Genomic DNA, 27,125 nt, shown 5'->3' with positions numbered 1-27,125 from the left:
CGCGCTTGTCTGTCCGGTATAATTAGTACTCGGTTACCGGGGATGTTCAAGAGGAACAGTGGATCGGTTACCGCCGATACCGTAATTAGTTTTACCTCGAACGGGCGTAACTAGGATTTTGTTGAAAATTCTCTGTTACGACCGGCCGTTGGCCCGTTGCCCGCCCACGATATTTGTCGGCCACGCGAATTGCCCGAAAGAAATTAGAGACAGCCAGTCTCGATAATGTACCGTTCCCTTCTAATTACGTATTTGTTACCTTTTTATGCGCTGCCGAGTAAATTGCGATCGGGTCTGCCAGGTTTTAAGTTGCCTGCGTACCTGATCGGACGCGAACGAGAAAAGAGTTGTCGAATACGTTAAATGTTCTCTTAAGAAACAGTTTATCTGTTGCGTTTCCTCTAGAGAGAAGTCGAATTTATAGATTCTAAGGATATACAGAGACTCAAATACGAGCCCATTCAGTGCTAAACTGTGTGGGAATAAGAGGATTCACTTTTTGTCCTGGAAGTTAAGTCACCAATTAGGTTATCTGCCCATAGTTTGCTCGAGAAACGAAGATATTTGATGAATGATTGATACGTTTGGTATGGTAGTTATTCTAGAAGATGAAAGTTCCTATTCATTCTGTCTACTTGGCTATTCTGTTTCTGCAAACGTACCGTCTATTCGAAAGAACTGACCAATCAGTTCGTCCAAATGTTTCAAAACGTTGCTTTAAAACGTCGAGTGCCGCGTCGGTCATATATGGATGACACTAATTTTTAACCAGGCTTCTAAAATTAATTTTTGTTGCAAGACATTGAAAGAACTGGATGTTACCTGAATTTTTCAACTGCAAAAAGAGTTTAACTAATATTTCCTATAATAAATTTTAACCCTTTGCATTCGAAACGGTCTATTATGACACAATATTTTCTTTCTATATTATTATTTTCATGGCGTTTATATGAATTCAATTTTTAGCAATTTATTAAGAAAAAACAGATTTAGGAATGTAAACACTCTTGTGAATTATGGCAATAGGTTCGCAGAGCTCGAGTGCGCAGGATTAACATTCTAATTTTAGTTTCACTAGTTAAATGACTTTGATGTCGCGGGGATTTTTGGAGTCGATATTCGGCGCTTAACGGTGTTTCCAGCTCTCTTTAAGAGTTTCCAGGCCCTTTCCATGGCATTTCCCGATTCCCCGCATTTTAGGGTAATACTGTAGGATCTCAGAAGCATTTTTCATCGAGGTAGCGTTGTTTTTTCCTTGGCCGCTGCTAATTCACACCACCCACATTCCCTCCGGCCCGCTTGTTAGATTGCTCCACTCCCCCGCCACCTTAATCCCCCAACCCTCGGTCGGTATGGCTGAGGCCGCACTTTGTTCCCTTCCAAGCTGGATGCAATTTTAATCTCGAATTCCGAGAAAATTACCTTGCCGTCAGAGCCGTTTAAGAGGCTACTAGGTGAGATTGCCCCTGCTACCTGTCAGCTGGCTTGACATATACTATATTATGCAGCGAGATCGGCTTCTCCCGTAACTATTTTCGTTTCGCCTAATTTCGTGTCCATTATCATTTATCGCGCAGGCGAGTGCGCCGCCGTTTTTTTCCACGGCACGAATATTCTTAGCGCCGAGGGCTCTTTGTCGATATTAAGAGCATCAACGGAGGAGCTGGTTCTTTCACCTTTCTACGAAAAATCTTTCAGCGCCGGTTAATGGAACGTCTTAGCTTGCATTAAATGATTAGCGGTTGAATAGAGATCCCGTGATACGTACCCGCGAGATCCATACCGGTGGAAATCTGCCGGCGAGAAGAAACGGATTGAACACTGCTAAGGTTATTAATAATAGTAACAATAACGACTTTATTGCCACATACATAAATAGATGGACATGGCCGATGTACAGCGTACAAGCTGGATCACAACCTGATCCTTTACAATAACTACACACGCTTCCACCATTATCGTAACACACGCACCAAAATAAACCTTTCCTAACCATGGCGCAACTCTAATCGGCGCTCTGGAATCGAGTGAACAGGCGTCATTGCTGGGATTTGCACTAGAGGAGGGATGAGCTCAACGTCACTACTTGTATCATCTTTTATTATCTCACGTCCCGTTTATATCCATTTCAATTGTTCAACCGTGGATTATATTATCGCGAAGATAAGGAACAGTATGCAACTGGTTTCTTACCAATCAAGATGTATTAATTTGAAAATACTTTTTGACACGATCCATTAAATATGTATATAATTATTACTGCCGTATGGTTTGCCAACAAAGAAACCGCTTGAACATCTATTACCATTGACAGTATACCAAAGTAATAGAAACACGATGCAACTGTTGTCATATAAGCAAAGAAATACAAATTAATACACTTAACGGAAGAAAAATGATGATCGAAGGAACCTTGACGAGCCATCAATTTCTCCTCGAAGTGTTCTCAGCCCAGCAAGAAGTTACATGGACGCGTGCACTCTTTCATTTTTCTTCTCCACTCGAATCTCATTCGATAGCGCGCTTCTGCTCTCGTTCTTTGGACTCAAAGGAACTGCGTATCATTGCCTATTGACTGGCCATGCGAACGATTGCGCAAACAAACCAGGAGGCGAGGAGCAAGGGGCACGGGTTAAGGGTGGATGACTATACCTACTGGATAGGGACAGACAGGAACCAGATGACGATTCAATGTTGCCTACCGGTGATCGGAGAGTTTTATTGATATACAAGATATACATCACGGAGTAGCGCTGCGCTGACAATGCTACGTACACACATGGTTGGCAGCTCGGGAGCTGACGTTTGATATGATACCGCTGAAGCTTCATAATCCTTCCGAACGAAGAAAGAAAGATAACGAACTGTTACGCTGGGTACTGAATTTGCGGAGCAATTTGGCGTTCAAAGAATATCAAGTCGACATTATCCCTTAAAAGATCGAAACTGGATTAGTTCCTCGTCGCCACTGTGCCCGTTCAAACGGCAGCTCGCGAGCTTCCGAGAGTACATGGGACTCGTCGAGGGAATCTATTTCCCATTTAGAGTCTCGAGTGTCCTCCGACGAGGCAGCCACCGTCGAGGACGCTTAGTTACTCAACAGCGTCCAGATCCAGCGTTCCGAAAGAGCACAAAAGGGGCAGCACTGCGCCGCTCTAGAATGGAAACACCAGCGAAAAGCGAAAGGCCTCGGGCGATCTCGGGGCTTCGACTACTGTACACCTTGTCACCTGCTCGGATTTCTACGACTTCCCGCAACAGTTTCGTTCTCTAAGCGCGTCGAACGCGTCCTGAGCCTCGCGCCACGAGCAAGAGGACTTTGATCGCGCTCTCAGACCATAAGGACCGCATGAAACCACGGGAACCATTTCAGTTCTCGATTAATTCACGTCTAAACCGCGTCACGGCGTATTAGCAAATCGATTTGTCCGCCAGACAGCTACCTTCGGACCTAGCGAGAAACAGTTTGCCGTTAGCACAGGCACACAACTGATAAATCGTCGTTTCCCTCTGACTCTGGTGGGAAGACGTTCTGGACGAGTGCTGTTGCTGCTGCTGCTGTTGCACTCTTGACGGGTGTTCTTGGCTGGGGTTCGCCGTCTTCAGCCCCTCCATGAACACCGTCTTCGCGTCCAACCGGATGCCTCCGTGGACGCTCTGAAGCTTTAGGTCGGTCAAACACGAGGCCGAGATCTCGTTCGCCCAGGACTCGATCACCACTCGTTCTGGAGCACCGATCTTCAGGGACCTGGTCGCTGACTCGAGTCTGTTAACAGGGAACGGAAGTTGTTCAATGTCGAAGAGAATGATTTTTAAGTTGGATGCGACATCTAGGATTTAGTTTGTGATCTTTCTATGAATTTATACGCTAAATGGTAAATGTTTGTCAGTTTTTACTTTGAATGAGGAGTATTTTTGACATGCGAGTTTGCTATCAAGTCTTGTACAATAATTTCCCTTCAAATGGTTGCGATTCCATTACATTTTTCAGAAGAAGAGGTTTCAAAATTTATAAAAAAAGTAACATATATCGTGTAAAAATATGTTTCTACTATTTGATGATGATTATAGGGCAAATTGATTGTACAGTGAGCTTGTGACAGGCATTTGGCGAATTGTACTAGATCTACAATTGAGCACCATGTGTACACAGATTTTCTGTATAGTCGGCTTGTAGACGGTATAAGGGGCGAATATAAGACATTTCTTCGTATACGATCGAATTCTTCATTGTTTCAGCGTCCACGAATCGATTCAGAAATGTTGTTTTCATGGACAACTATAGGCTCGTAATGACAAGTATATTAGAATCTTGGTTCGCGTTCATCTCGGCGCTCGGAATTATACCGGAAAGTACAGAGAAAAAGGAGAGTTCCATTCGTGACTGCACCTGAAGAGGTATGAATAGCAGTATGAGAAGCAGCGTGCAATATCGCGCGACAAAATAATGCATCCACTCGTTGCTGCCGAGTGACTCGCAATAATCGATCCTCCTTTCTAAGAAGTGGTGAAACGGCGTCTTCGACCATGCTTCTTTTCCAATACCTCCTCCCCCTCCCCTTCCCGCATCGCCGATCTATTGCATCGAACCTCATCGTCGTGCTCGGGGAATCCTCGGTATTTCATATCTGGCATAAATCCAATCCTATGAATATAATTTTCCGCCCGAGCTAAGTTTTATTGTAATCGTAAATCCGTCTGTAAATTGCCCGACACTATCAATAACCGCGAAAGCAGCGCGTCGTCCCTGTCGAACCACTTCAATCTTCGGACCATTCGATTTCTGTCGTTCTGATTTCTGATACAGCGATTCGCCATTACGGATTCCACAGCGATTACTACTTCCGTTTGCATACCGCGGCGACGTTGACATTTTCACGGTAACGCCGATCGGCGAATAAAGAAGAAATTGGTTCTCGATAAAGGAGCAATATTTCCAGCTAAAAAGAAAGATTAATAAAGCGCTCCGGGCTTGAGATTTCATCGTCGCGTGTTTCGCATCGACTGTTGTAAATCGTTTGTTTAGCTGCGAACAATCTTTTACTTCGTCGTTATATCTTTCTTTTTCTGCGTCGAACTGTTCGTATGGTATGCACATTCGTAAATGTAAAACGCTTTTGATAACCGTAGCGGAAAACGTAACAGAATTTGTGAAAGGACGAATAATTTTTGCATTCCAATTAAAATGCACTGCATATTAATTGTGCGGATATCGAAGGTAGGCTCCGATATTCATATAGGTTTCACTTCCATTGAAATATTTCTGTAAAGAATATAATAAAAATCTAAAGATATATTTAATTTTATTGGACTTCGCGATTTACTGTCTGCGGACTGTCTAACGGTTTCAATCATATTCTCGACGTAATGTCACTTTAAATCCAAGTTGTTCGATGCTCAATATGGCCCAGTTAATAGATCGGAAGGTACATAGTTGAAATTTCTGGGTTATCCGTGTATTATACACTTGTTTCTTACGGTGCCCGGTATCGCGGCAGCATAGAACCGAAAGGAGTACAGGTCACTTCCTTTAAATATCCTTGCCTGGTTTATTCAGGGAAAATCGATATCCGAAGAAAGTTTCCGATCTTCGAAAATGGGCCGGTGAATCGAGGCATCATCGACGCGAAACTCCGGTCCGATTATTTATAGCGGTGGATGCGCGAGGAGGCCGAGGAACGAGTGGAAACACGCTTTCGGATCGCCCGGTTATTTGTGAACGCTCGTATCTGTGTCTCCATCAGGAGTGATTACCGAACAGATAGAGAAAGCGACCGAAAATGCAGCACAGATTTGTTGAACTAGGTCGGTCCTACTTTTAGACGTTCCGGAAATAAACGCGAGACAAAGACACTGGACTTTTCACGAGGGACTGCGTTACCGGCCCGGTTATGTATAAGTCCGCTTCGATATTCATGCACGGTGAAATATTCAGTGAATCATTTCAGTTAGACGGCGAACGGGATGGGGGACAGGAATGGGAGAAATTGTTCTTTTCTTTTTTTTTTTGTTCTGCGATTACCTGAGACCACGTCCCGATTCCCCTCTGACCAGGGGCGTTTGAACGCTGCCTTGGAAAACGGCACCCCCGTCGCCAGTTACCCTCAGCATATCCGCACCCACCACCACTCGCTCCTTGTCCGCCGAGAAGAGAATTCCTCCTCGAGGGTCAGTTATTCGGAAGCCTTTCGACACGCAGTCCACGCGATCTTCGCCTGTCAACCGACAAAAGGTAATCTTCCTCTATTTGCTTGACAGGGAAAATAAAATCCTTCGTTGGAACCAGGAATGCCTGTTAGGGAGTCTTTGAGAAAAGCTCGCTAGCCACATTCTTATCTGGTTTTACTGAAGTGGTTTACGTTGCTTCAAATAATATTATTCGGACATAAATAATTCGTTTTGCAGGTTCATATAGCTAGTTGTAGTTACAGTAAATATGGTGACTTATCATTAAATATGGTGATATAATATAAAATAAAAATATATCATTAAATATGGTGATAACAGTAAGTATGGTGACTTATCAAACGTGGTTTGATCGTTTGTAAAACGTTTGTCTATCGTTCGATATAATTATTTATGTGCTGCGTATGAAGAAAGAAAAAGATATAAATTATTTTTTGAAATAGCATATTTCAGGGAATAAATGAAATTATTTGACAAGGGATATCATTCTAATCCAATATCAGCAAAGACGATGCTTAACAAACGTTTTTTCATGAGTAGACCGTAAATCTTTATGCAAAATAAAATTTGCTTTTATTAAATGGAAGCGAAAAGAGTCAAATAAAAGTTTCATTCGCTTCTTAATCATTTCAATAAGATGAGAATGATACATCGATACTCTTGATTCCTTTTAATTTTTTCACTGATTTCAATTTCACTTACTCATTTTTATCAGCAATGCATAAAAATGCGAGCAACATGATTGCATAAAAAGAACTGATCTTAATTTCAAAGAGGCTTTTCAAGACTACATGGTGCATTTAAATAAATAAGAAATCGTTTCTTATTATTTGCAGAATTCTCGTGCTTTTGGACAGTCGAAAGAACCATATTCACATTTGTCTTAACGTACATTCGTAGACGCGATAAATGCAGACGCGCAACAATGTATTAATTACACGTCCATCATCACACAGTGAATCTGAAATCAGCGGTTCGTTTTGTAAACATAATTAGAAGTTAAATAAGCGGTTGTTTGTTCAATTTCTGATACTGGGTTAAATATATTTATCTTTCATTACTGGTAATCATGGAAGGGATAAAGTTCCCGTAATTTTGTGCAACCATCGGTTCCTCTAAAAATTGATTCATCTCCGCTCTGACTATCGTCTTCTTTTTGCTGGCAAAATAAAACATCTTAAAATTGGTTACATATTAATAGCTAGCACTAATTCGTGGTTCGCATTCAAATAGTTGCTCGAAAAACGTGGCATTCATTTGCCATCGGATATTTTTATATTCACAGTTATCTCTCTTTTTGTCCTTACTACATATCCTTTTATTATTCGCATATAATCGATCCTTGTTTCGTATGTGTACCATTTTGTAATTTTATGTAAATTTGTAACGTGTATTGTATTAATAACTCTCATACGAGATTCCGATATTAACAAAAAAAGGACACGGTACCGTGACCAACCGTCCGAATTCAATGAATCGCTAAATATTTCAGCAAAAGCTGAAGCGTTCGTTCGAAAGGGAATGTTTAAACGTCTCCGAGATTCTCTCGGGGCGGTGGGATTTTAGTTAGGACGAGGCCGAATAGCCTCGCGACGTGGCTTTCTTTTGTTTCTGCTTTTTTCTGCCGTATAAAAGGACGAATTGAACGATACCCATTGTTTCGGCGGTTCTATCTCGACGAACGGTTTAAAATACCGATTCCCCGTCGACGTTAATACATTGCAACTGAAGTCTTTAACTTGAAGATTGTTACGCGATTTTATTTATAATTACCGCATGTAACGGCGCGGCGTTGCGTGTTCTCGATATACGAATTCCTCCTTTTGTTTCATCTGGCACAAGGACACAGAGAAACAAAGCGTATCGCTTTAGAAAAAATGACACTCGTTTAGTACGAGTGCTCTGTAATCGACGCAGCCTTGACGATGGTATCCTTGCTGGAAAAAATGGTATCCTCTCGTTAATATCGCAGAATGTAATTTGCGATTGCCACTCTGTGATGAACGAGATTCGTAAATTTTTACCGCCTACTGTCCACATTCTGGAACGTGAATTCAGTGTCCAATAAATTTTTATGTTTACGTCAATTTATTATTTCTTCGGTACAGATTTTGTTATTGTTAAAGTGAGAAATGTATGATGTTTCAATAATATATTTCCATTTGCTTTCTAAAAGCTTTCTACGATTTCGTAACAGGAAATAGCGAAAAAATATTTGGAATTCAGACTACTCTGTCGGCTTACTCATCATCCAGAATCACTCATGGGAACAGAGGTGTGCTTGCCATGTCAATAAATTTGAGTAATTACAAATAGTTGATTCGAAAGAGGAAAATTTATTTCTACTATAACCTAATTAGAAAAAATACTTGTGCAACGTTAGTACTGTGACCTACATTCTTCCTACATTTTCTATTTAATGTGGTAATCATATCTTCTCTTGTATCCAATTAATTTTTAATACAGCATGTCCCAATTATAATATTTTTTAATTTGATTTATTCGAGATCACTGGAGAAATAGACTTGAAATTTTGTTACGTTAAATGGATTTGAGTTACGACGAACTGTCTAAGGCCGTATTAAAACACGTATTTTACGCTATAATTTTCAAACTACGCAAAATAAGTAACAACGTTTAAAATAAAATTTGGTAGGTTCAAGAACGAAATTATCATCCCATTCAAAAAGATCGAGAGTTTGTATCTTTTTCACCTAAAGGAAATCCGCATCCCGTAACTTTTGAAATGTAAAGCAGCACAAGAAAATATAAAGTATAACACTTTAGGTGGAATCCTTCGCATAATTTCTAAGAAATAATCCTGGCATTTTACGTACGAAAATAAAACGATATTTTATTTAAAAATAAAACATAGTGCTCACCAACTGTCAATCGCGCGAGCAATCTGCCATCGTGAGACCTGGCCGAGGCTGTGAAGTTGCTCCAGGACTCTAAGATCAGATTCTTTCCACGCCTAGATCGCAGGCTGGAGGCCACGAGGGCGTCAAGAATAGCAGCCTGACCTCTGAGCTCGATCCCTCCGGGCACCACCTTCAGGGAGCCGATTCCCTCCTGAAAGAAGAGGAAATGACTGACAGGAAATAAACGGGAGCATTCTGTCGGTGCTTTCTGGGTCGACGGGTAGCTCCGTCGATCGTCTATGAAAAATAGAGCCCATAGGCCTCGGTATTAAAATTCGGTCGCCGAGTTGCCTCGCTCCGCTTCCGTTTCCTTTCTCGGTCTCATTCTTCCACTGTAACCACCGGTGACCCCCTAACCACCCCTCCCCCCGCCTTCCTCGTCATCCCTTCCGACGTCTAGCTCATTCATTTCCCGTATTTTTATGGGTTCTACCGCGATGAGATACATTTTGATGTAGTTCCCGAGCCATGTTTCAACAGGACAAAATTAAATACCAACGGCGGACATTATTGCTGTTTCAGACGGTTGAATAATAAATGCGACGATGAGGTGAACGCAGTGCCGTACCGTGCTGTGCCGGGTTCCGTTCTGCCGAACCACTGCGGAACCAACGCGACACGTTGAAATATTTCTCGCATAATATTGGAACAGTGGCGTAGGCAGCAATTTTATTTCCGAGTCTGGTTCGCCTAGCTAGCCAACGATGTCGGGCTGGGGAATGGTTGGGTGTTTTTCGAGTGGATTGAGTGAAACGAAAGAGGGAGAAAGAGAGAAAAAGAAAGAGAGAGAGAACAACGTGCTGAGACGAACGCAGAAATACTAGAAAAAATTATGATCATTGCTAACTCTATTTATATCCTGTAGCCCATTTAACGTAGCATTATTTTATCTCATGTTTGAATGTTTCATGAGTGACGTACCAACAAATATGGTTACAAACGTTTTCTTACACGATGGAGGACATCATGTGGTGCAAATTATCTAGACAAAGGAAACACCCTGAATATTATTCCACTTAAGAAAACGAATTTGCTCTAGATGATGTAAAATAAAAAATAATTTCGAGCGTATGATATCAGAATATTTAGTCTCTATAAAATAGTACAATATCTCGAGCACCATTCAGAATTAATACTGTTAAATCTGCCTTCAAACGTACTGTCAAGCGATTTAACTCTTTGTGTCTCCTAATTGCTAAAATGAAAACTTTATATATTCCCTAATATACGAGATAATCGATTCTACACTCGAGCAAGCTACACCGTGTGGTCCGTATTATCGGAATCCAATCTCTTCGGCTACTTTTCTTTCGAGGAACGCTGTTCCGGCCTGTTCCCTGGGCCATCCAGCCTTGATCGACCGTTCATTTTTTCCCACCATGGCCTCGGATAAACGTCGATAACGCGTAGTAATTGCATTTCAAGTATCGACGGTCGGGCTTATCGGGCCGTGGAACGCGGGAGCAAAACGTCGGCCGGCTCGGCCCGACCTTAAAACCCGAGCTCGAAAACCTGGTTTCTTTCCCTTGGCATGGCCTGGCCCACTGTCTACATTGGTTTCCGATGATTAGCCACTCGATTGGAAGCAATCGGCACGCATATACTGTCCCGTCTCTCTCGTCGTTCCCACTTATTATTACGATTGCCCAGGACGAAATGTTGCAATTGGGTAGACGCCAGACCGAGCCTAGTCTCCCAGGCATCCGGACGCCGGCTTACCGAAGTCGGCCCCGAACAACTGCCTTTACGGTTTCCTGGCTTTCCAAGGGGGAAACGAACTGCGCCAGCACCGCGAGACGCTTACAAACGGTCGAGTTAAGCGGCCGATTCATTTTTCCAACATAATTCCGACCCACGGTAACTGTGATTTTGTTACCCGGACACGTGGTACGTAGCTGGGTTCATTAGTTCATTCTCGTTGGCATATTATATGCAAGCTGTCTCGTTTCAATTTACCCAGGCAATTATCTCCTGAACCATTTTGTTTCAAGATGTTTCGGTGATACAAAATTCGCCGAGTATTAGGTGGAGGTATCGTGAAGATTTCAAGGTAATTTTTGTTTTCTTTTTAAAGAACTATATGAGCCGTTTATTTTGAAAGTGGCATAAGTCACTGTTTCTTTTTTTTTTCTTTTAAATGAAAAGATACCGTTCAATTGTAATTAGTGTTACCATTAACTCGATTTTTTTGAAAAAGTGACTTATGCCACTTTCAAAATAAACGGCTCATATGTGTGTCTTTGTTTAATTATATTTCTGGATGGTAGATTGGATATTTAATTGTTCAGACGTTGAGAATGTTCTTTAAGTATAAAATCAATGATTGCATTCACGTCCGTTTCTTTTCAATTCAAGAAATAGGAAATAATTTTGAGAACGTTTAATGAAAGTGAGTTTTGTCGATGAAGCGATTGTTGATGGTTTCAAAGTAGCTTCTAACGATAAGGGTATAGGATTTGACGATGAAACGTAGTTCTGAGAGTCAAACCAAGAGTTCTGAGTGTGAATAATAGTATTTGTCGGTGAAACAAGAGTCGACGTAAACATTGTTGGTGAAATAACTGTTAGTGATTTCGAGGTAACCCAAATTTTCTTTATGGATTGTATAAAACTGGAATTAGGTAATATAATATGATTTTTTTAATAGCATTAATAAACTGAAAATAATGTCGGAATCTGTCGGAAAATGTCTCCACTGTTCTGTCCTCACATTTGACCATTTCTACTGTACATAAATGCATCAAACCCACACTCTAGTACTGAGTGATCTTTGAGTTTTTGAACGGTAATGTACGTGACCATATAGAATATAATATTTTTCACGAAATAATATTGTTTTGTATGTTTGATCTTGTGTACGATAATTTAATCTTAACTGTATGAAGCATTTGTTTTATCGAAATAATAAGAAGATACAGTAACGTGACCCATTCAAGTTGTTACATTGAAAGTATTTGATATCCGCTAAGTGATTTGATTTACGTGACACTGAAATCATGTTTGACACCGATGTATTACACTGATATTTACATGCATTGACCAAAATGATCATCGCGTGCCTTTGTGCGAGCAAATAGGCGTGCTTCCATTGTTCCATTGAATATTGGCAAGTTCATCGCTAACACTAACAGTCGATTCATTGATGTTTGTCGTCAACTACTCTCGAATCGGCATAGAGGCATCAAGAATCAGGTCAATAATTCAACTCTTATCGACACAAAATGCAAGCTGCACAGAAATAAATAACTCGTTGGAATCCAAACGGGAACACAATTGTCTAACACCTCTCAATTATACGTATCAGTATATACTTCGATCCACATTTCTACGACAAAATCGAATTATTTGAAATATTCGAATTACTCTTCTTTTTTCTCGAATACCATTCCCGGTATTTCGATGAAGTTTGTCGGATTTATTACGTGATTCTCCAAGTAATTTTTGCGCCAAACGATATTTTTCCATGAATTCATATTTCGAGGAATAACGCGAAAATGTAGAGATAATACGATTTTATTTAAATAATTGAAGCGCGTTAAAAAATACTCGATGGAATTCGTACGAGTTACATGGTTTCCCTGCCATTTAACTGCTGGCGTAAATCAATTGTACAAATCAATAACGTTTTCAAATTTGTACGCCTAAGTTCCAATTACACTGTATTATCGACTGTTTGAACCATAATCTACAATGAACGTGAAAGTAATTACTCGATAAAGGAGAATCTTATTGTTTTTCAATGGCTTTACCTCTTCCTTAAATTTTATACAAAAATGTTTTCGCTAGGTTTAATTCTTTCGACATGATATTGTATTTTTATATACGAATGATTACTTTTTACTTTTTATTGATTGCTACAATGTAAAATGTAGTTCATAGATGTAGAGTAAATGTTTTCTTCTTTTGCCAAAGTTAGTATAACATCCATGATGAACACAAAGTGTTGAACTTTGAGGTACGAATACTCTCAATAATATGAATGAGAAATTTCTTAGAAATATTGTTAGTAATATGTAAAAACTTATGTGGAATATAAATTGCACCGAACAATGTTAATTGTTGGGATATAAATGTATCGGGGAGTGTAAATTGTTGGGATATACTAATCGATCCACTTGTATTGAGATGTGTGTCGAATACAAATACATACTTATAATAATGTTTAAATAATAATTTATGAAACATGAATTTATTAAACATTATTATTAAATAATAATGTTTAAATAATAATTTATGAAACATTAATTTATTAAACATTATTATTAAATAATAATGTTTAAATAATAATTTATGAAACATTAATTTATTAAACATTATTATTAAATAATAATGTTTAAATAATAATTTATGAAACATTAATTTATTAAACATTATTATTAAATAATAATGTTTAAAAGATTAACTATTTTCAGTAAACTGCGAGTATTTGTTTATTCGGGGTCTAACTTAGTCGAACCCGTCGTCGATCACCAATCACTAAAAATGGCGCTTGGACTATTTTCGGCGGCGGTCGAGGGTCGCATGGCGTCTTCTGATTTTCAGTTTCGGTTCGCCCTTCGTACGACCATCCGAAAAAGCAGCCGCTGCTACAGCCCTCTCGACGCCATTGGGGTTTACGATTACGGTTAAGTACAGGGCAAAGAGATCGTATCGTTTTCCGAACGATTTGGCTAATCGAGTGGCACCGCGATGGAAGGCAAACGCGGCCGCAGCTATGCGCGCACGGACCAATGCCGCTACTTTCGGCAGTGGGAATTTAAACAAGGATCAAGCGCCGCGTCCGCCAAGGACTCCCGGCTTTTTCTGATAATGGCCGCGATTGTTTCAATTTGCGCCGCCGCGCGGCCGTACGGAAACTTCATTCGACGCGTTTGGAATCATGAAACAGAGAGCTCCGAGCTGCACGAACGCGATTCCTTCACAAACGGCGTGTTGCCGACACGGTGACTTTAAAGAACTTTGAAACACGCTTGTTTGGTTCGAAGACGGTAGGGTGGACCTTCGCAGCATAGTAATTTCCGCTTACTTCCATTAATCATAACTAGAAATTAAATTGAGTGAAAAATCGACTTTGTTTATTGGAAGAATCATTCTAGGAAAGCTAGACTAAGTGTGTTATTATTTTGTAATAATATTATTATTATATTGTAATAATATTATAATATTATAATATTAATGTAATATTATATTATATGTATAATATGTAATATTATATTATTTTGTAATAATTAAAACGATGATTCGTATTTCATAAATTTGCACGTATACATTTTTGCGTTTCATAGAATCGGAATAATTAGCATCTATGTAGGTCATTCTAGAATATCAAAGTTCTTATCCTGCTATTTTTGTAGCTGATAGCTTGCCCCTCGGTTTCTTATCGATTTTGTAAAGACGTATCGCCCCAATCTGTTTTCTCAGTTTTATCGAACTTACAGAACAGTACCGCGTGCTTTCGAGTAATCGAAGCTAAATAAATTGTACGCCTTCACGTTACTGTATAGCGATTTACGAGAAAGCATCTTAAAATCGAATCAGCTTATTTCAAATTTAAAATGCAATGACTGCCCAACATATTCATGATTATCTGATGCATTATTCGTAAGACATTCATACTAAACCTATCACGTCGGTCAAAATGACCGGTCTCACATTTTTCTATTCGGAAAATGTTGAAAGTATGAAGGACGCTTTTAACAAATTCCTTGATTCAAGCTTTTATTATGATAAAAACGACAAGTAGTCTAAATAAATTCAGTCTTGTCAATCTTACGGAGCAAAACACGTTAATTAGTTTTGGTGCTCGTTAGATTTAATGTTAATATATACAGAGTGGTTCATTTGAACCTTCCTTTTCGAATATCTTATAAATTCTTGATATAATTCGCATGACTATCATTTATAATTACTGTAATTAAATACGATTCGATTTTACGAGAGGTTAAATACGCAACGGACACATGAAAGTTAATATTGTTTAATATTTTCACAAAGTTTTTATACCGAGCCGGAATATTAACTGAAATATAGCAACGCGCATTTGCTAAGTACAGTTTCTGCAGTTATGAGAAATATTGTTGTCAAGATAGACGTCGATTCGAGTTGGCAGCTATTCGTGAGATGGCAGCAGAACGTGCGATTGAAATCCGAGCAATCGCAGTCGCGAAAATTAACGATCGGATATCCGACAGCTGACCAATTCAGTCGAACTTTTGCTTATCGCCGAACAAAATTAGGTCGGAATCGAATCCAATCGACGGGATGGCGAGCTTCAATTCGAAACGACGTTATTCTCTGAAGCTCTCCTGCATTATTTCGTGTCCCCTGTTTACTCGCGGATTTATTGTTCGCGTTCAGTTAAAAGGACCGCTTAGAAACTCCAGCGTGGATGCAATCTCGTTTGCTTGCTAGCTGCTGAAATACCTGGCAATGGTCGAATAAAGAACATCCTAAGAGAAGCAAGCACTTCGCCAGTATTCCGAATTTGATTTATGTCGCTGTCTTATCGAAACCACGAGTGCATTATTTATCTCTATGCGTACTATTTTATTCTTTAATCGAAAGTCTGTTTCATTTGCCATCAAACTGCCCTTATTACTTTCTTGTCGAAGCTATTCATCTGAATAATAGATCCTGTTTGATGATTTTTTTGTGTCAGTCTGATAATCACGATTTACTGATAATTCACTCATAATGCGCAGGTTTCAATGCACAGATTTAATAATGTTTACGCATTTATTAAATACATTTTTCATAGATCAAAAATAAAATTTTAAAAGAAATAATAGACACTAACACTGTGTTTAGGACACTAAAGATATTTTGCGTCACTGAAAACTAGATTAGCCTAATTGTAGGCATAACTGACGCTACAGAAAAATAAACAGTTTGTCAATGACCCAGCAAACATGTATCCTTGAAATTCACAAAAATAGTATTTTCCCAGCTTGTCTTGAACAGTCTTTTCGCTATCAGCCATGCTCGATGGGACAATAAAACAGAATAGAACGTGAATAATATTTTCTGGCGTGATCAAGAATCGTTTAGCGATTCATGAGCAGGATCGTTCAGGATCGTGCGAGCCGAGTTAATATTTCCGTCTTGACGTTCGAGATTCTTAGGATCTCGAAGTTCCTATTGGGCGTGGAAGTGCTCATGGGGCTCGAGCGCCGCGTGGAACGTAATGAAATCCAAATAACACCCCTCGCACGCGTATATCATCATAACGATGCTCTCGGACGACGCTGCTCGGCTGCTCGTCGCCCATAAATTAATACAAAGCGCGTTATTTACAGGGTTCGGAAGGCAGTCTCGCTTTCATGGCCTCGCTGCCAGCAGTCCAATTGAGGCGTAGCTCGTTTTCTTCTCGCAAATCGATCGTTAACGTATTGCCGCTTGATTGAATTCTTATTGACGCTCTCGACCGTGATTCTCCCCCTTTCTATCATAAATTATAATCACAACTACAATTGCAAAACTTATCGTTGTCTGCAATTTCCCGGCACTCCTGGCACGGTTTGGTTCCTCTTGTTTACACGATCTTTCGCATTGAATTGTACCGAGCTTTTGGGTTTTCCTTTTTTTTATAAAATTTAGTACTTCACCCTGTAATGTTGTCATTAGTCTGCTGGAATATATGATGATAATGATTGTAAAATTCTTTGTCATTCAACTGACATTAATTGCGATTGCCACAGGAAGTTTGACAAATATAATATCTTTTTTTTTTTGAATAAGTCGAAGGAAAGTGAATCGAATCGAATCGAATAAGTGAATAGACATTTATTGTGTGGAATAATGTGAGAAATCGAAATCCTTGGACTGTAAAAGTTAGTCAGATAGGCATTGTCTTTAATTGATAATACAATACATCAGTATTACTGAGCATTGCTATTTTAATATAAATTTTGTTTTTAAGGGCTTAACATTTGAAAGTTTAAATCAATATGTGTTCTAATCAGTAGCATTTTAGTAACTGTACTTGGAAGTAGCAAGCAGAACAGAGTAATTAACAGACTAACAACACAGTATTTAAGCAAAGAAATGTAATACATTAAGCTACGTAATAACACGTAACAAGAGAGAACTTTTCGAATTGGCACAACTGAACGCGCAGTAGGAGTCTATAGTTATAAGATTCCTGCAAAGTTTACGGACGAACTTGTTTTATTTGAATAAGTGATGTCTACATGGGAGTTGCCTACATGCTATAATAATCCTCACTATTATTAAACGGAAGATTATAGAAAATAATAAGGAATGTACAACAATTACACGTAAGAAATAACAGGTTATTTCTACATTTCTTTCTCTATACATATACCGATACAACAAATCATTTCAAATTAATCATCGTCAGATTTATAGCAACAACGTACTTTAATTTATAGTTTAAAGCTACAAATTTAAAGCTATAAAACCAAGTACACGTCAAACAGTGTTATCACAGTTTCGAAACGACCTGATTCAAACTGTGAAACACGATGTTTCTTGCAAGAACTAATTAAACATCAAGAGACAGAGGAAGCAGTAAAAGAAAAACTGTCCCCTGCCAGAAAAGGAACAAAGATTCTTGAAAGGTAGAAGAAGACGGAGCTAACTGTATTTTCAGTAGCCATTTGTTCCACGAACTCGTAGAAAGAAAGATTACGTGTTTGCAACATCAAAAGTTAACTCCGGTACGTGTTCCAGAGTCGTTAACAATGGACAAAGACACTTGTATATACAACACGTGTTAATATTTCAGCACTTACAAAATTACTTTGCTATTATCGCTGTTTGACTCTCGCGCGCGAAGGAACATATATAAATTATATAGTTAATTGCAGAGACTTATGTACGTGAAAGAAATGTTTTTTTAATCTTCAACGCCAAGGGATGAACTTGACAATTATGCAAAGATGAGCCATAAACCGGTTCTTTCCTGCAATTTTGTACTTGATCTGAATCTTCTAATAATACAAAGAAGTTATTTTACTATGCATTGATAATTTTCTAACTCCAATTTTATAGACAGTAGAATAAATGTCCAAAAATCAATAGTCCACAAAAGTATACCTCTTTGTTTCTATTGAAGCGACAATTTTCCGATATCAATTCGATTGGTCTAAACAAATGATAATTGCAAGATGATAAATTCTGGCAGCAAAAAGACGTTGAAATGTTTAAGTCAGATACCTTGAATATTTCCTACCACGATTCTTGTCTTGAGACATTGTGAATGCGATGTTATTTTAAACATATCGACTTCCACTATTAAACAATTTACGTTGATATAATCTATGCACAATTTCAGTACGCTTGCACCCTGAGTACTTCAGATAGTAATAAGACTCAATCAACGTTTCAACCATTGACGAAAGAAACAATTGGCAAGTTTTAGACCAGATTCTTGAATTTCGCGGATCTTAACAATGTGGAGACGTGAACTTGACGTAAACTATAGTCGATCTCTGTTACTGTCTTCAGTCAAATCGAACGTGTCATTACTGATGGGTGTCCCACGACAAGTTAAGGAAGGGGCACCGTTGCCCTTGGGAGTGGGGCTTAGAGCCCGCCGATCGGTGTTTGCTCTGGACTGAAAATCGCTGCTCGCACTGGCAAAATCTTGAACAGCTCTGACTATACGGTCTCGTGTAGATACGGGCGTGAAAACAGTTAGCATACAACAGTCAATTCTCTTATCAAGAACTTCAAATCAACGATAAACAAATTCTAGAAGAATTTCTATTATTTATCATCGACTCGCTCAAAAATTCACCCCCGCCACGTGTTGGCATTCCAATTTTTTCCCGGCGGTCCAACGACCAGTGAATCCGATCAGCTCGAGTCCCCACGATCTTGCTTCCCCATTGCTCCGACCCGAATAAAACAAGCTCGATTCGTTCGCATCTAAATTCCACGGTCGTCCGGCGAGCATACGCCAACATCGAGATTACCCTCGTAGTCGTTGAAGTGAGGCGCAAACGGTATCCGCGTCTCCTCCTCGAGAGCAGAGAGAGAGAGAGAGAGAGAGAGAGAGAGAGAGAGCGAGAGAGACAGATAGAGAGAAAGAGAGAGAGAGAGAGAGAGAGAGCGAGAGAGACAGATAGAGAGAAAGAGAGAGAGAGAGAGAGACGCGTCGAAGTAGCGGAGCATTCAGGCAAGCGCGCGCGCGCACGAGCAGTCATGGACCTAACCACACTGGTAATCATACATACATATATATAGGCAGATGGTACGTACACCACGTTAATGCACCTCACGTAATTATCCCGAGCCGGACAGGAGTCGCCTAACTTCTGGCCCGAGTAATCCGACTCGTGGCCCTGTCACCAGCTACAACCCCCTCCGTGTCATCAGCCTCGCGCCCATCTCTCCACCCCAAAAGGCCGTCCCGAGATCAAGCTTCGCGACGCGGCGACATTGCAATTTCGTGTTATTTTATGTCGCGTCCGGCGCAAGGATTAAATCGCGGAGTGTACCCGTGGTCCGGCAGACCTGATATCCGACGAGGATTTAGTAACGTCCAGTATGATTTCGTGGTTGAAACGCGGCAATACGGCTCCCCGGTGGCGTCGATGCCTGTCGCGGCGTCGAGGATTAGTTTGTTCCGTTTCGTTGTCGCCGACGGAAACGGAATAAAAAGCTCTCCGGCTCATGGGGTCTAGAATTGCCTAGACGTCGTTGTTTACCACCAAATGGGACACTGTCAGCTTTTGCACTCATTTATTTGCCCCGGGATTTCTTTAGGACTTGGGCGCGGCTGGAAGATATCCCTTTCGAAGTTGTTTGAGTTATGTAACCCGAGCGTAGATTCGAGTCGCGGCGATTTTGATCACAGGCAAATTAATAGACGATCTATCGAGACAGTTCGAAACGCCGCGTCGTTTAGTATCTGTCCCAAGCATTCTCGCTTCCAGACTATAGGCGGAGCTCGCGTGCACCTCCACCGATGAAGAAAGAAAACGCGAGGGATAGCCTGGAGAAAAAGGTCGAGCTTTATAATGAGCGGTCCTTGCAGATCACTTTCTTAAGATAACGAGGCGGGTGGGTAACCGATACATAGCTGCGACGATTGTTTGCTTTTCGTCCCTATTTGCCTATTATTTGTGAACAATGTCCACGTATATGCGCACGTACGCACGCACGCTTCTGTGTGGGTACGTTTATGTACGAATAAATATATGTACATAAACTATTCTTTTTTTTTGCACTAATGGGAACAATTCTTTATATAATTTACAAAGAAGATGCCAGGAGACGGGACGCCCTAAGGGCATCATTAATGCCGGTACAGTCTCGGCCCTGGCGTCCTCCTTTATAATGCTCCAGCCTTTTCCAGGTGTCTCGTTTTTCCCTTCGCCTCGGCCTCTTCGGTTTCCGTCGCCGGCCTTGCCACTTTCTTCTTTCCTCGATATAATCATTTATTGTAGGTATTCTTCGCTCTCTAATTAATCTCTGCCTCCAAGGTACCGGTCCCAGGGTCGCGGAGACAGAGGGTGGGTCCTCCTCTTCCCTCGACCGGGTTACCGTCGAGCACGGCGTCCTTTTCCGGAGGTTTAAAACTGAGCTAGAAAAAGAGCATCCCGGATGAGACGCCCGTGCGGTGGGAGAGACGAAGAAGAAGGCATGCCAACAGCTTAAACGAGCAGCGAACGAAACACGTGGATGCGTGCACCTGCCGAGCCGACGCAGCTTCGCGACTTTGTCCCGGCGCACGGGACGCGCGTTGTTTACAATTTTTAATAACTCTGCTTTTTGCCAGCGCCGTTCTTTGATCCCGCCTACCTGCTCGCGCGCGCACACACGCGCGGCCCGCTAATTACAGTATTTCGAATGGGTTAATGAATTTTCCCAGTTAATTTGTCCCTCGACGGGACGCGCATGGCTTAATTTGTTACGCAGGGGCGATACGGCAAAAGCATCGAGGCTTCGTTTTTCGGATTTCCCATGTTCGAACGCGAAATTATATTTTTACATTATCGTGGAATCGCCACGATTTACTTGCGATTGCTACACGTGCTGTATACAGTGATTGTTCGTGTGCTTGACGGCTATGTGCAAATAAAGCGCGCATTAAGTATACATTAAGTGGATAAATAAAGGTAATTAAAACAAGCTTGAATAAATAATTTAAATGCTTTAATTTAATTTTTAGAAGTTACTGCGGTGAATTTATCAAGATAATAATGGTAAACCAGAAATTAAATAAAATCGAGAATATATTAATATAACCATGACTCTATTAGGTACTATTTCAAATGAAAATACATAGAATAACACAAGAGAACGACACGCGATTATTTTACTGAGATTCAAACGTTAAAAGATCTTTTTCATACTGTTTTACACGGTTGCGTAACGTAGTAAGAAGTAAATATTCTGCGCGGCGTTCTAATTTTTCTGTATTATACTTGTAAACGCTAAAATGCAGTTCGGTACAATTTATTTTAACCTGTGGAAATGAAGTTCTAAAAATAACGTTCCCATGTTTTACTATAGCGATAAAGGCAAAGTGATTAAAGCTACCATTCGTTCCTGTAATTTACCAGGTCTAGTTATAAAACTTAATGAGTATGAGTCTCCAGATGAAGGAACGAGAAACACCGTTTCTTGGCTCCTTTCTGGCATCGTGGTTCATGGATATTGTTACGAATATTGGACTGTATTATATCGATATTGTAATATCAAACAACATAAACATCATATAAGAATATGAAAGCTATATCGAACGAGATAATATACAATGTTCTAATCATTTTTGTTCGAAATGACATGAAAAATCGAATAATGCAAATAAAAATTGTATCGTTCCGTTAGCAAAAAAGAAAAAAACGCTATTGCATTTTCAACTGCGCCGATACATTTCCGTAAAAAATTGAACTGCTGGGCGATAGAGCTTTGATAAACAATGCAAAACGTCCTTTGCAATTTTTTTTCTATCTGCGATAGAAACAGAGTTATAGCCCGACACAGTTACTAGATTCACCCTGTATATAAAATGTATTCTCGTCAATCACGCATTTTCCATTGTTTCCAACCACCGTTTCTCCTGTGAAAGAGATCAGTCTTTCTGGAATCAATACATTATGGAAGTACGGCAGGATTAGATAGTTGAAACCAATAATTTTTGTTCTCAGTTGAATTTTTTAACACGATTTGATGAACACAGCTATTACCGATATATTCACGAATAATTTCAAGAAAATAAGCGACAGAGTATCGAGAATCGTTGAAATTATGGAGCGATATAGATAACACTACGCAGAGCAAACAATCGTGAACGGCGCAGGATAGTTTCAGGAGAAGCAATTGTCTGAAAGTGAAAAATGCTTTGGAACGAGTAATTCCTACGTCCGAAGTTAGAGAGTAAAAAATTGCACACAAGATAATTTGTTTTCGCATTTGTGTCGATGATAATGTGTAAATCACTTTGAAATAATTCGATATCGACGTACAAGCTTCATTGTACAAAGAATAACATTTTATATATATATATATCTCTTCTCAGATGAAAGTACAAATATCCATTCAGTCGGGAACTCTAACGTGCCCGGTTCCTAAAAATGTAGTTCCGAGATAAACAGCTTTTCTGGAACGACAGTTTCTGTGTCCTCTATAACCGAGTTACATTCAGTTTTACAACTTCCGCAACTATCCAAATATTTGCCAGAAGTTCTCCTGTAAACATCCACGAAGAAGGGGAATATCAAAATCAATAACAATAGTGCAATCGGCGTTTCGATGCTCCAACGCTTCTGTACACCGTGTAACCACAATCTCGCGGATCGGTGTGACGCAGTCGCGTGTTTTGCGCACGCGTGCGTTCTAAACAAAAATGTTCAATAGCAAAGGCGATGAACGGAAAACGCTATAGAAACACACGGGCGCGGGATTCATCTGGAAATCTCCGTAATCGATAAACTCGTCCGTTCGTTGTTTGACCCGGTTTGACCGGGCAACAACTATGGCACCGGTGTGTGCTCAAAATTCATGGCGGCGTGCCCGGTATATTGCACTTGCACTTGCCGGCCGACCGCTATAATAGATATCCATTAATACTAACACACCGTTTCTCTGTAATGTATACAGGGTGGCCGGCCATTTCTCACGCATTTATTGGCCGGCGCGGCAACTTTTCCGATGAATCAAAATCGATCCGGCTGGTCCATTGACCTTAAGCTCAGAACCGTCGACGAATTAGCTTCCGTTCGTCGGTTGTTCATTGTTTCGGCGACTTCAATCCGCTTCCGCGACGGTTGCCAACCGCTGGCATCGCGGCGCGCCGGACACTCGGACGTTATGCGAATTTTTTATTTTTCGTTTGTGAATTCTCGATCGCACGAACAAACGGTTGTTATGCGGCCATCGCAGCTGGAAATGCGGCTTCATTGTGTGCGTGCGGACGCGCGCTACTAGGCCGGATTTGAATTCTTTTTTTTTTGGGTGCCCGCTCGCCTGGCCATGTAAATGCCATATTTCTTCGAGCGTGCAAATTTTAATCATTTATTTAATCTGCGGCCACGGATTTGGAATTTTTATCGACACTTTTTCTATTAACCGGTGTTATTGATTCGCAGCGTTCTGACGGAACGTACGCTTCGACCGCGACGTTTGACGACGGAAAACGTGTAACGCTGCCCCACGTGCAGCCAATGCATATTTCGTTGGTTTTTTTCATTACGGCTGAATGCTTCGTATTGTATGAGCAGAATGTTGCCGCACGCTGGTACGTTTAGGAATAAGTTCATTTAAACAATACGGCTTTTCGGTAAGCTTTTCTATCTTGTGAAATTGCACGCGTTGATCCCGCGACATGCTCGCGCGGATTCAAATGGATGTGCAAGTTCCTTTGATCGCGAAAAACTGTACAAAATAAGTTTCAGAGCACTTTTCGCAGAGAGTATTAATTCTCATGCGTTTTTAATAAAATAGTTCACGAAAGCTTTTTATGGACTGGTTCATTCGAAGGCATATGGTCATATGAAACTTCAAAGAGATTTGCAAGCGTATTGTTGTCTCATATATTATTGAGGGAGACAGAGCCTTCCTATTTGAATTGTGTTACATTAAAATATCAATGGAACTAAATGGGATAAAGTTCGTATCTGTGCAGGAATTTTTATTTATGTCAGCGTCTATTTATACAAACGTATCACGTGGTATAATATTAGTTAAATTAAATTGAAGTCGGTATCAAGTCAATTTTCTAAACTCACGAGTTTCTAAACATTTTTGTAACTCTTGAAACTCTTATAAAAATAGCTATTATTAATTTCCACGCATAATTTTATATATCGGGATGATCGATTGATAAGATTTTTATGGCAAAAATAAAATAGATATATCTTACGTTTAGTATGGCGTTATTTGAGCAACCATCTTACAATGGCCTATGGTGAGATACATTCTTAAATAACAATTCAAAAATACTGCTACCACGTGATTCTCTCAGATCCTAATTAACCTACCGCTCACCCGCTGCCGTCATTGCTGACGTAACAACTAAATGCATTCCATTGCAAATTTTACATCGTTGTTAATCAAACAATCGTTGCAAACATTTCCTTGCGAGAGTAAAGTAAATATAAATTATTCAACAATTTAGTACCATTATTTCAAAGATTTCAACTTAAAAAATAGTTTTATGCTGCGGGCATACTGAAAAATTAAAGGAACACTTGCGGGAATTAAGTTTCTGGTCAATGTAACAACAACATTATTTATAGCTCGTTTCATCCGACAAAATTGTCTGCAGTTACATCAGTGCAGCAGTAAAATGACCCTATAATTTCAAGGAGATTGGCTCACCGAATCGCTGAAAATAAATTCACAAAGAGTCGTAAATTCTCAGCAATTTACATCAAGTGTCCCCTTAAAATCTTGATCAATATTGTAAATTTTCGAGTATGTCTACCATTTGCAACAAATCGAAACGAACAGAGACGACACGGAAAGGGGAAATATTCGCGGGTGATATCGCGAGGCTTCACCTTGACACACTCGTGACATATACATAGACATAGGTTGTGCGCGTATTATGTGTCGGCCGGGCAATATGTATGTACTGCCTACCTACACGTACACAGATGGCCAATGTATACAGGTGAATTCTGTATAGATAGGAGGGTTATAGGGGTCGGTTCCGTGAACGATATTAGGTAGGTGGGGCATCTGTTCCGTAAGGGCTGTATACGGTAAGCCGTTAGTGCCAATATAATATCTGTATACTGTGCCGTCCGACATAACGTTTCAGGTTGTATTATATATTGTTCGTAATCGAAGATCTCGTAAGACCTTCCGATCCGCGCGAGATATTGGAAACGCAGCTAGTTATGAATTTCGTTCTACCCGGCGAACTTTACGATAGAGTTCGCGCAGTAAATTCTGTTTCGAGCGACGCGAAGATCCGCGATGTAAGGGAACGAAATTTTATGACTGAATCGGGAGAGGAAGCACAGAAGGCGAACCGATCGATGGGGACGGATAAAAAACCGCTGGCTCGATAAACTTTAACTACCGAATCATTTGATTACCCTACCGCGAAATAGGAATCGCGTTGCTCGAAGAAATGTTGCGCGGCTCCGGATGCTACCGGGCCCCCGGGTTATGAATTTTCATCCCGTTCATCGATTAAAATATTGTATGTTATTTATCTTTTTTCTGAGCGTTGTTTTCGCGAAACCGTAAATATGGATGATGCACCGCTTCGAAATTGAAATCCTGGCCAGGAAACTATAGCTACGTTCGTGTTTAACTGTTGACTTATTTCGGCTTCCGTAATAGGTACTGTGGATTGCGAAATTCATCGTTGATATTAAATTCTAGATACAAATATTTGGTATTTTTCGGACAACAGATTTTGTTGACGGAAATTTGCAAGAAAATAAAATCGCGCAAATAAAGAATTGCCACACCGACGGAACTGTTATTAATTTTTTACTAGTGAATTAACATCTTTCATTTCTCATTGAGATCTATTTGCGAATTTAATTGGGATCCGAGACGATCGAGGAGGTTGGAAGAAGTACTCAATATCACACATTTTAACCTATCATTTAAAAATGTTTCCTTGCACATTCATTGCACAAAAAATGCTCCCACGGTTTTCTGTCATTTCCATGTGTCTTTGCGACAATTAATTTAATGTGAGTAAATACAAATATTGTTATTTCATTCTCTAGTTTCTGACAGCTAATTAACATTTTCACATGTTTTAATGAGGTCTTCAGTAAAATAAAGGGAGAAATTGTAATACTTGTCGTCATATTTTTTGTGTCAACAAATTTTTAAATTGTGATATTGGTTACTTTAAGACATAGTCAAATTTCAAGTATAGTTACATTCATATTATAGTTTATAGGTATATTCCTATTGGGAATGATCAACCAAATAGAGAACTTTCTTAATTTTAAGAGTTTTGACATAAGATTTTGTAAACGTACTATTGAATCTATATTTTTCAAGAAAATGCAAAACAAAATCGATTGTTCCAAAGATTCACGTTTCCAGAAGGAGTCACTTATAAAAATGTTGAAAAAAAATTGATGGTCGTAGGGAAATCAAATATACTTGAAATGTTTGACAGAAACGACAGAAATGATAAAAATATCTGAAAAAGAAAACCTGCGAATTTGCAACTCAGGAGCGAAATAAGTGAGCCGTTTATTTTGAAAGTGGCATAAGTCACTTTGTTTTTAAGTCGAGATATTTAAGGGTTTGCGTTTTAACACGTTTAAAAATATGGATGCTAACTTTCGAGAAGATTTACTTGTATTTGTTATCTCAGGATACTGATATTTTTCTCAGTATAAATAATTTCGTATAAACATTAAAAAATCACCACTTTTCATTACGGTAAAGTGACTTAAGCCACTTTCAAAGTAAATAGTTTAGAAAAATGACTGACATATATTAATTTTGTCCGACGTATTTTACTGAAGTGATGTTTTGAAAGGACAGAGATTTATTAAAATTGTTGAATAAATTACATATATAATAATAATTTATACCATGAACATATTTAATATAATATAA

General features: G+C 39.7%; 1 protein-coding gene and 1 long non-coding RNA gene across 4 annotated transcripts in view; one reads left to right on the top strand and one right to left on the bottom strand.

Moving 5' to 3' along the window:
• Positions 1-1,830: 1,830 nt before the first annotated feature.
• Positions 1,831-27,125, bottom strand: part of Scgdelta (sarcoglycan delta) — a 345,849-nt gene continuing 320,554 nt past the window's right edge. For all 3 annotated transcript variants that reach the window (XM_076519713.1, XM_076519715.1, XM_076519714.1), the window contains 3 exons: positions 9,069-9,258; positions 6,023-6,215; positions 1,831-3,766 (listed from right to left, as the gene is read on the bottom strand). In XM_076519713.1, coding sequence (XP_076375828.1) covers positions 3,412-3,766; positions 6,023-6,215; positions 9,069-9,258 — 738 coding nt within the window. In that variant the 3' untranslated portion in view covers positions 1,831-3,411. The remainder of the gene's footprint in view (positions 3,767-6,022; positions 6,216-9,068; positions 9,259-27,125) is intronic.
• The window catches only part of LOC143259006 (uncharacterized), a 32,563-nt gene continuing 11,532 nt past the window's right edge, over positions 6,095-27,125 (top strand). The window contains exon 1 of the long non-coding RNA XR_013032900.1: positions 6,095-6,232. This is a non-coding gene — a long non-coding RNA (uncharacterized LOC143259006). The remainder of the gene's footprint in view (positions 6,233-27,125) is intronic.

This window comes from Megalopta genalis, chromosome 3 (genome assembly GCF_051020955.1).
Source record: "Megalopta genalis isolate 19385.01 chromosome 3, iyMegGena1_principal, whole genome shotgun sequence".
NCBI lineage: Eukaryota > Metazoa > Arthropoda > Insecta > Hymenoptera > Halictidae > Megalopta > Megalopta genalis.
The sequence above is the reverse complement of the archived record's forward strand: the minus strand, read 5'-3'. Positions and strand labels throughout refer to the sequence as shown.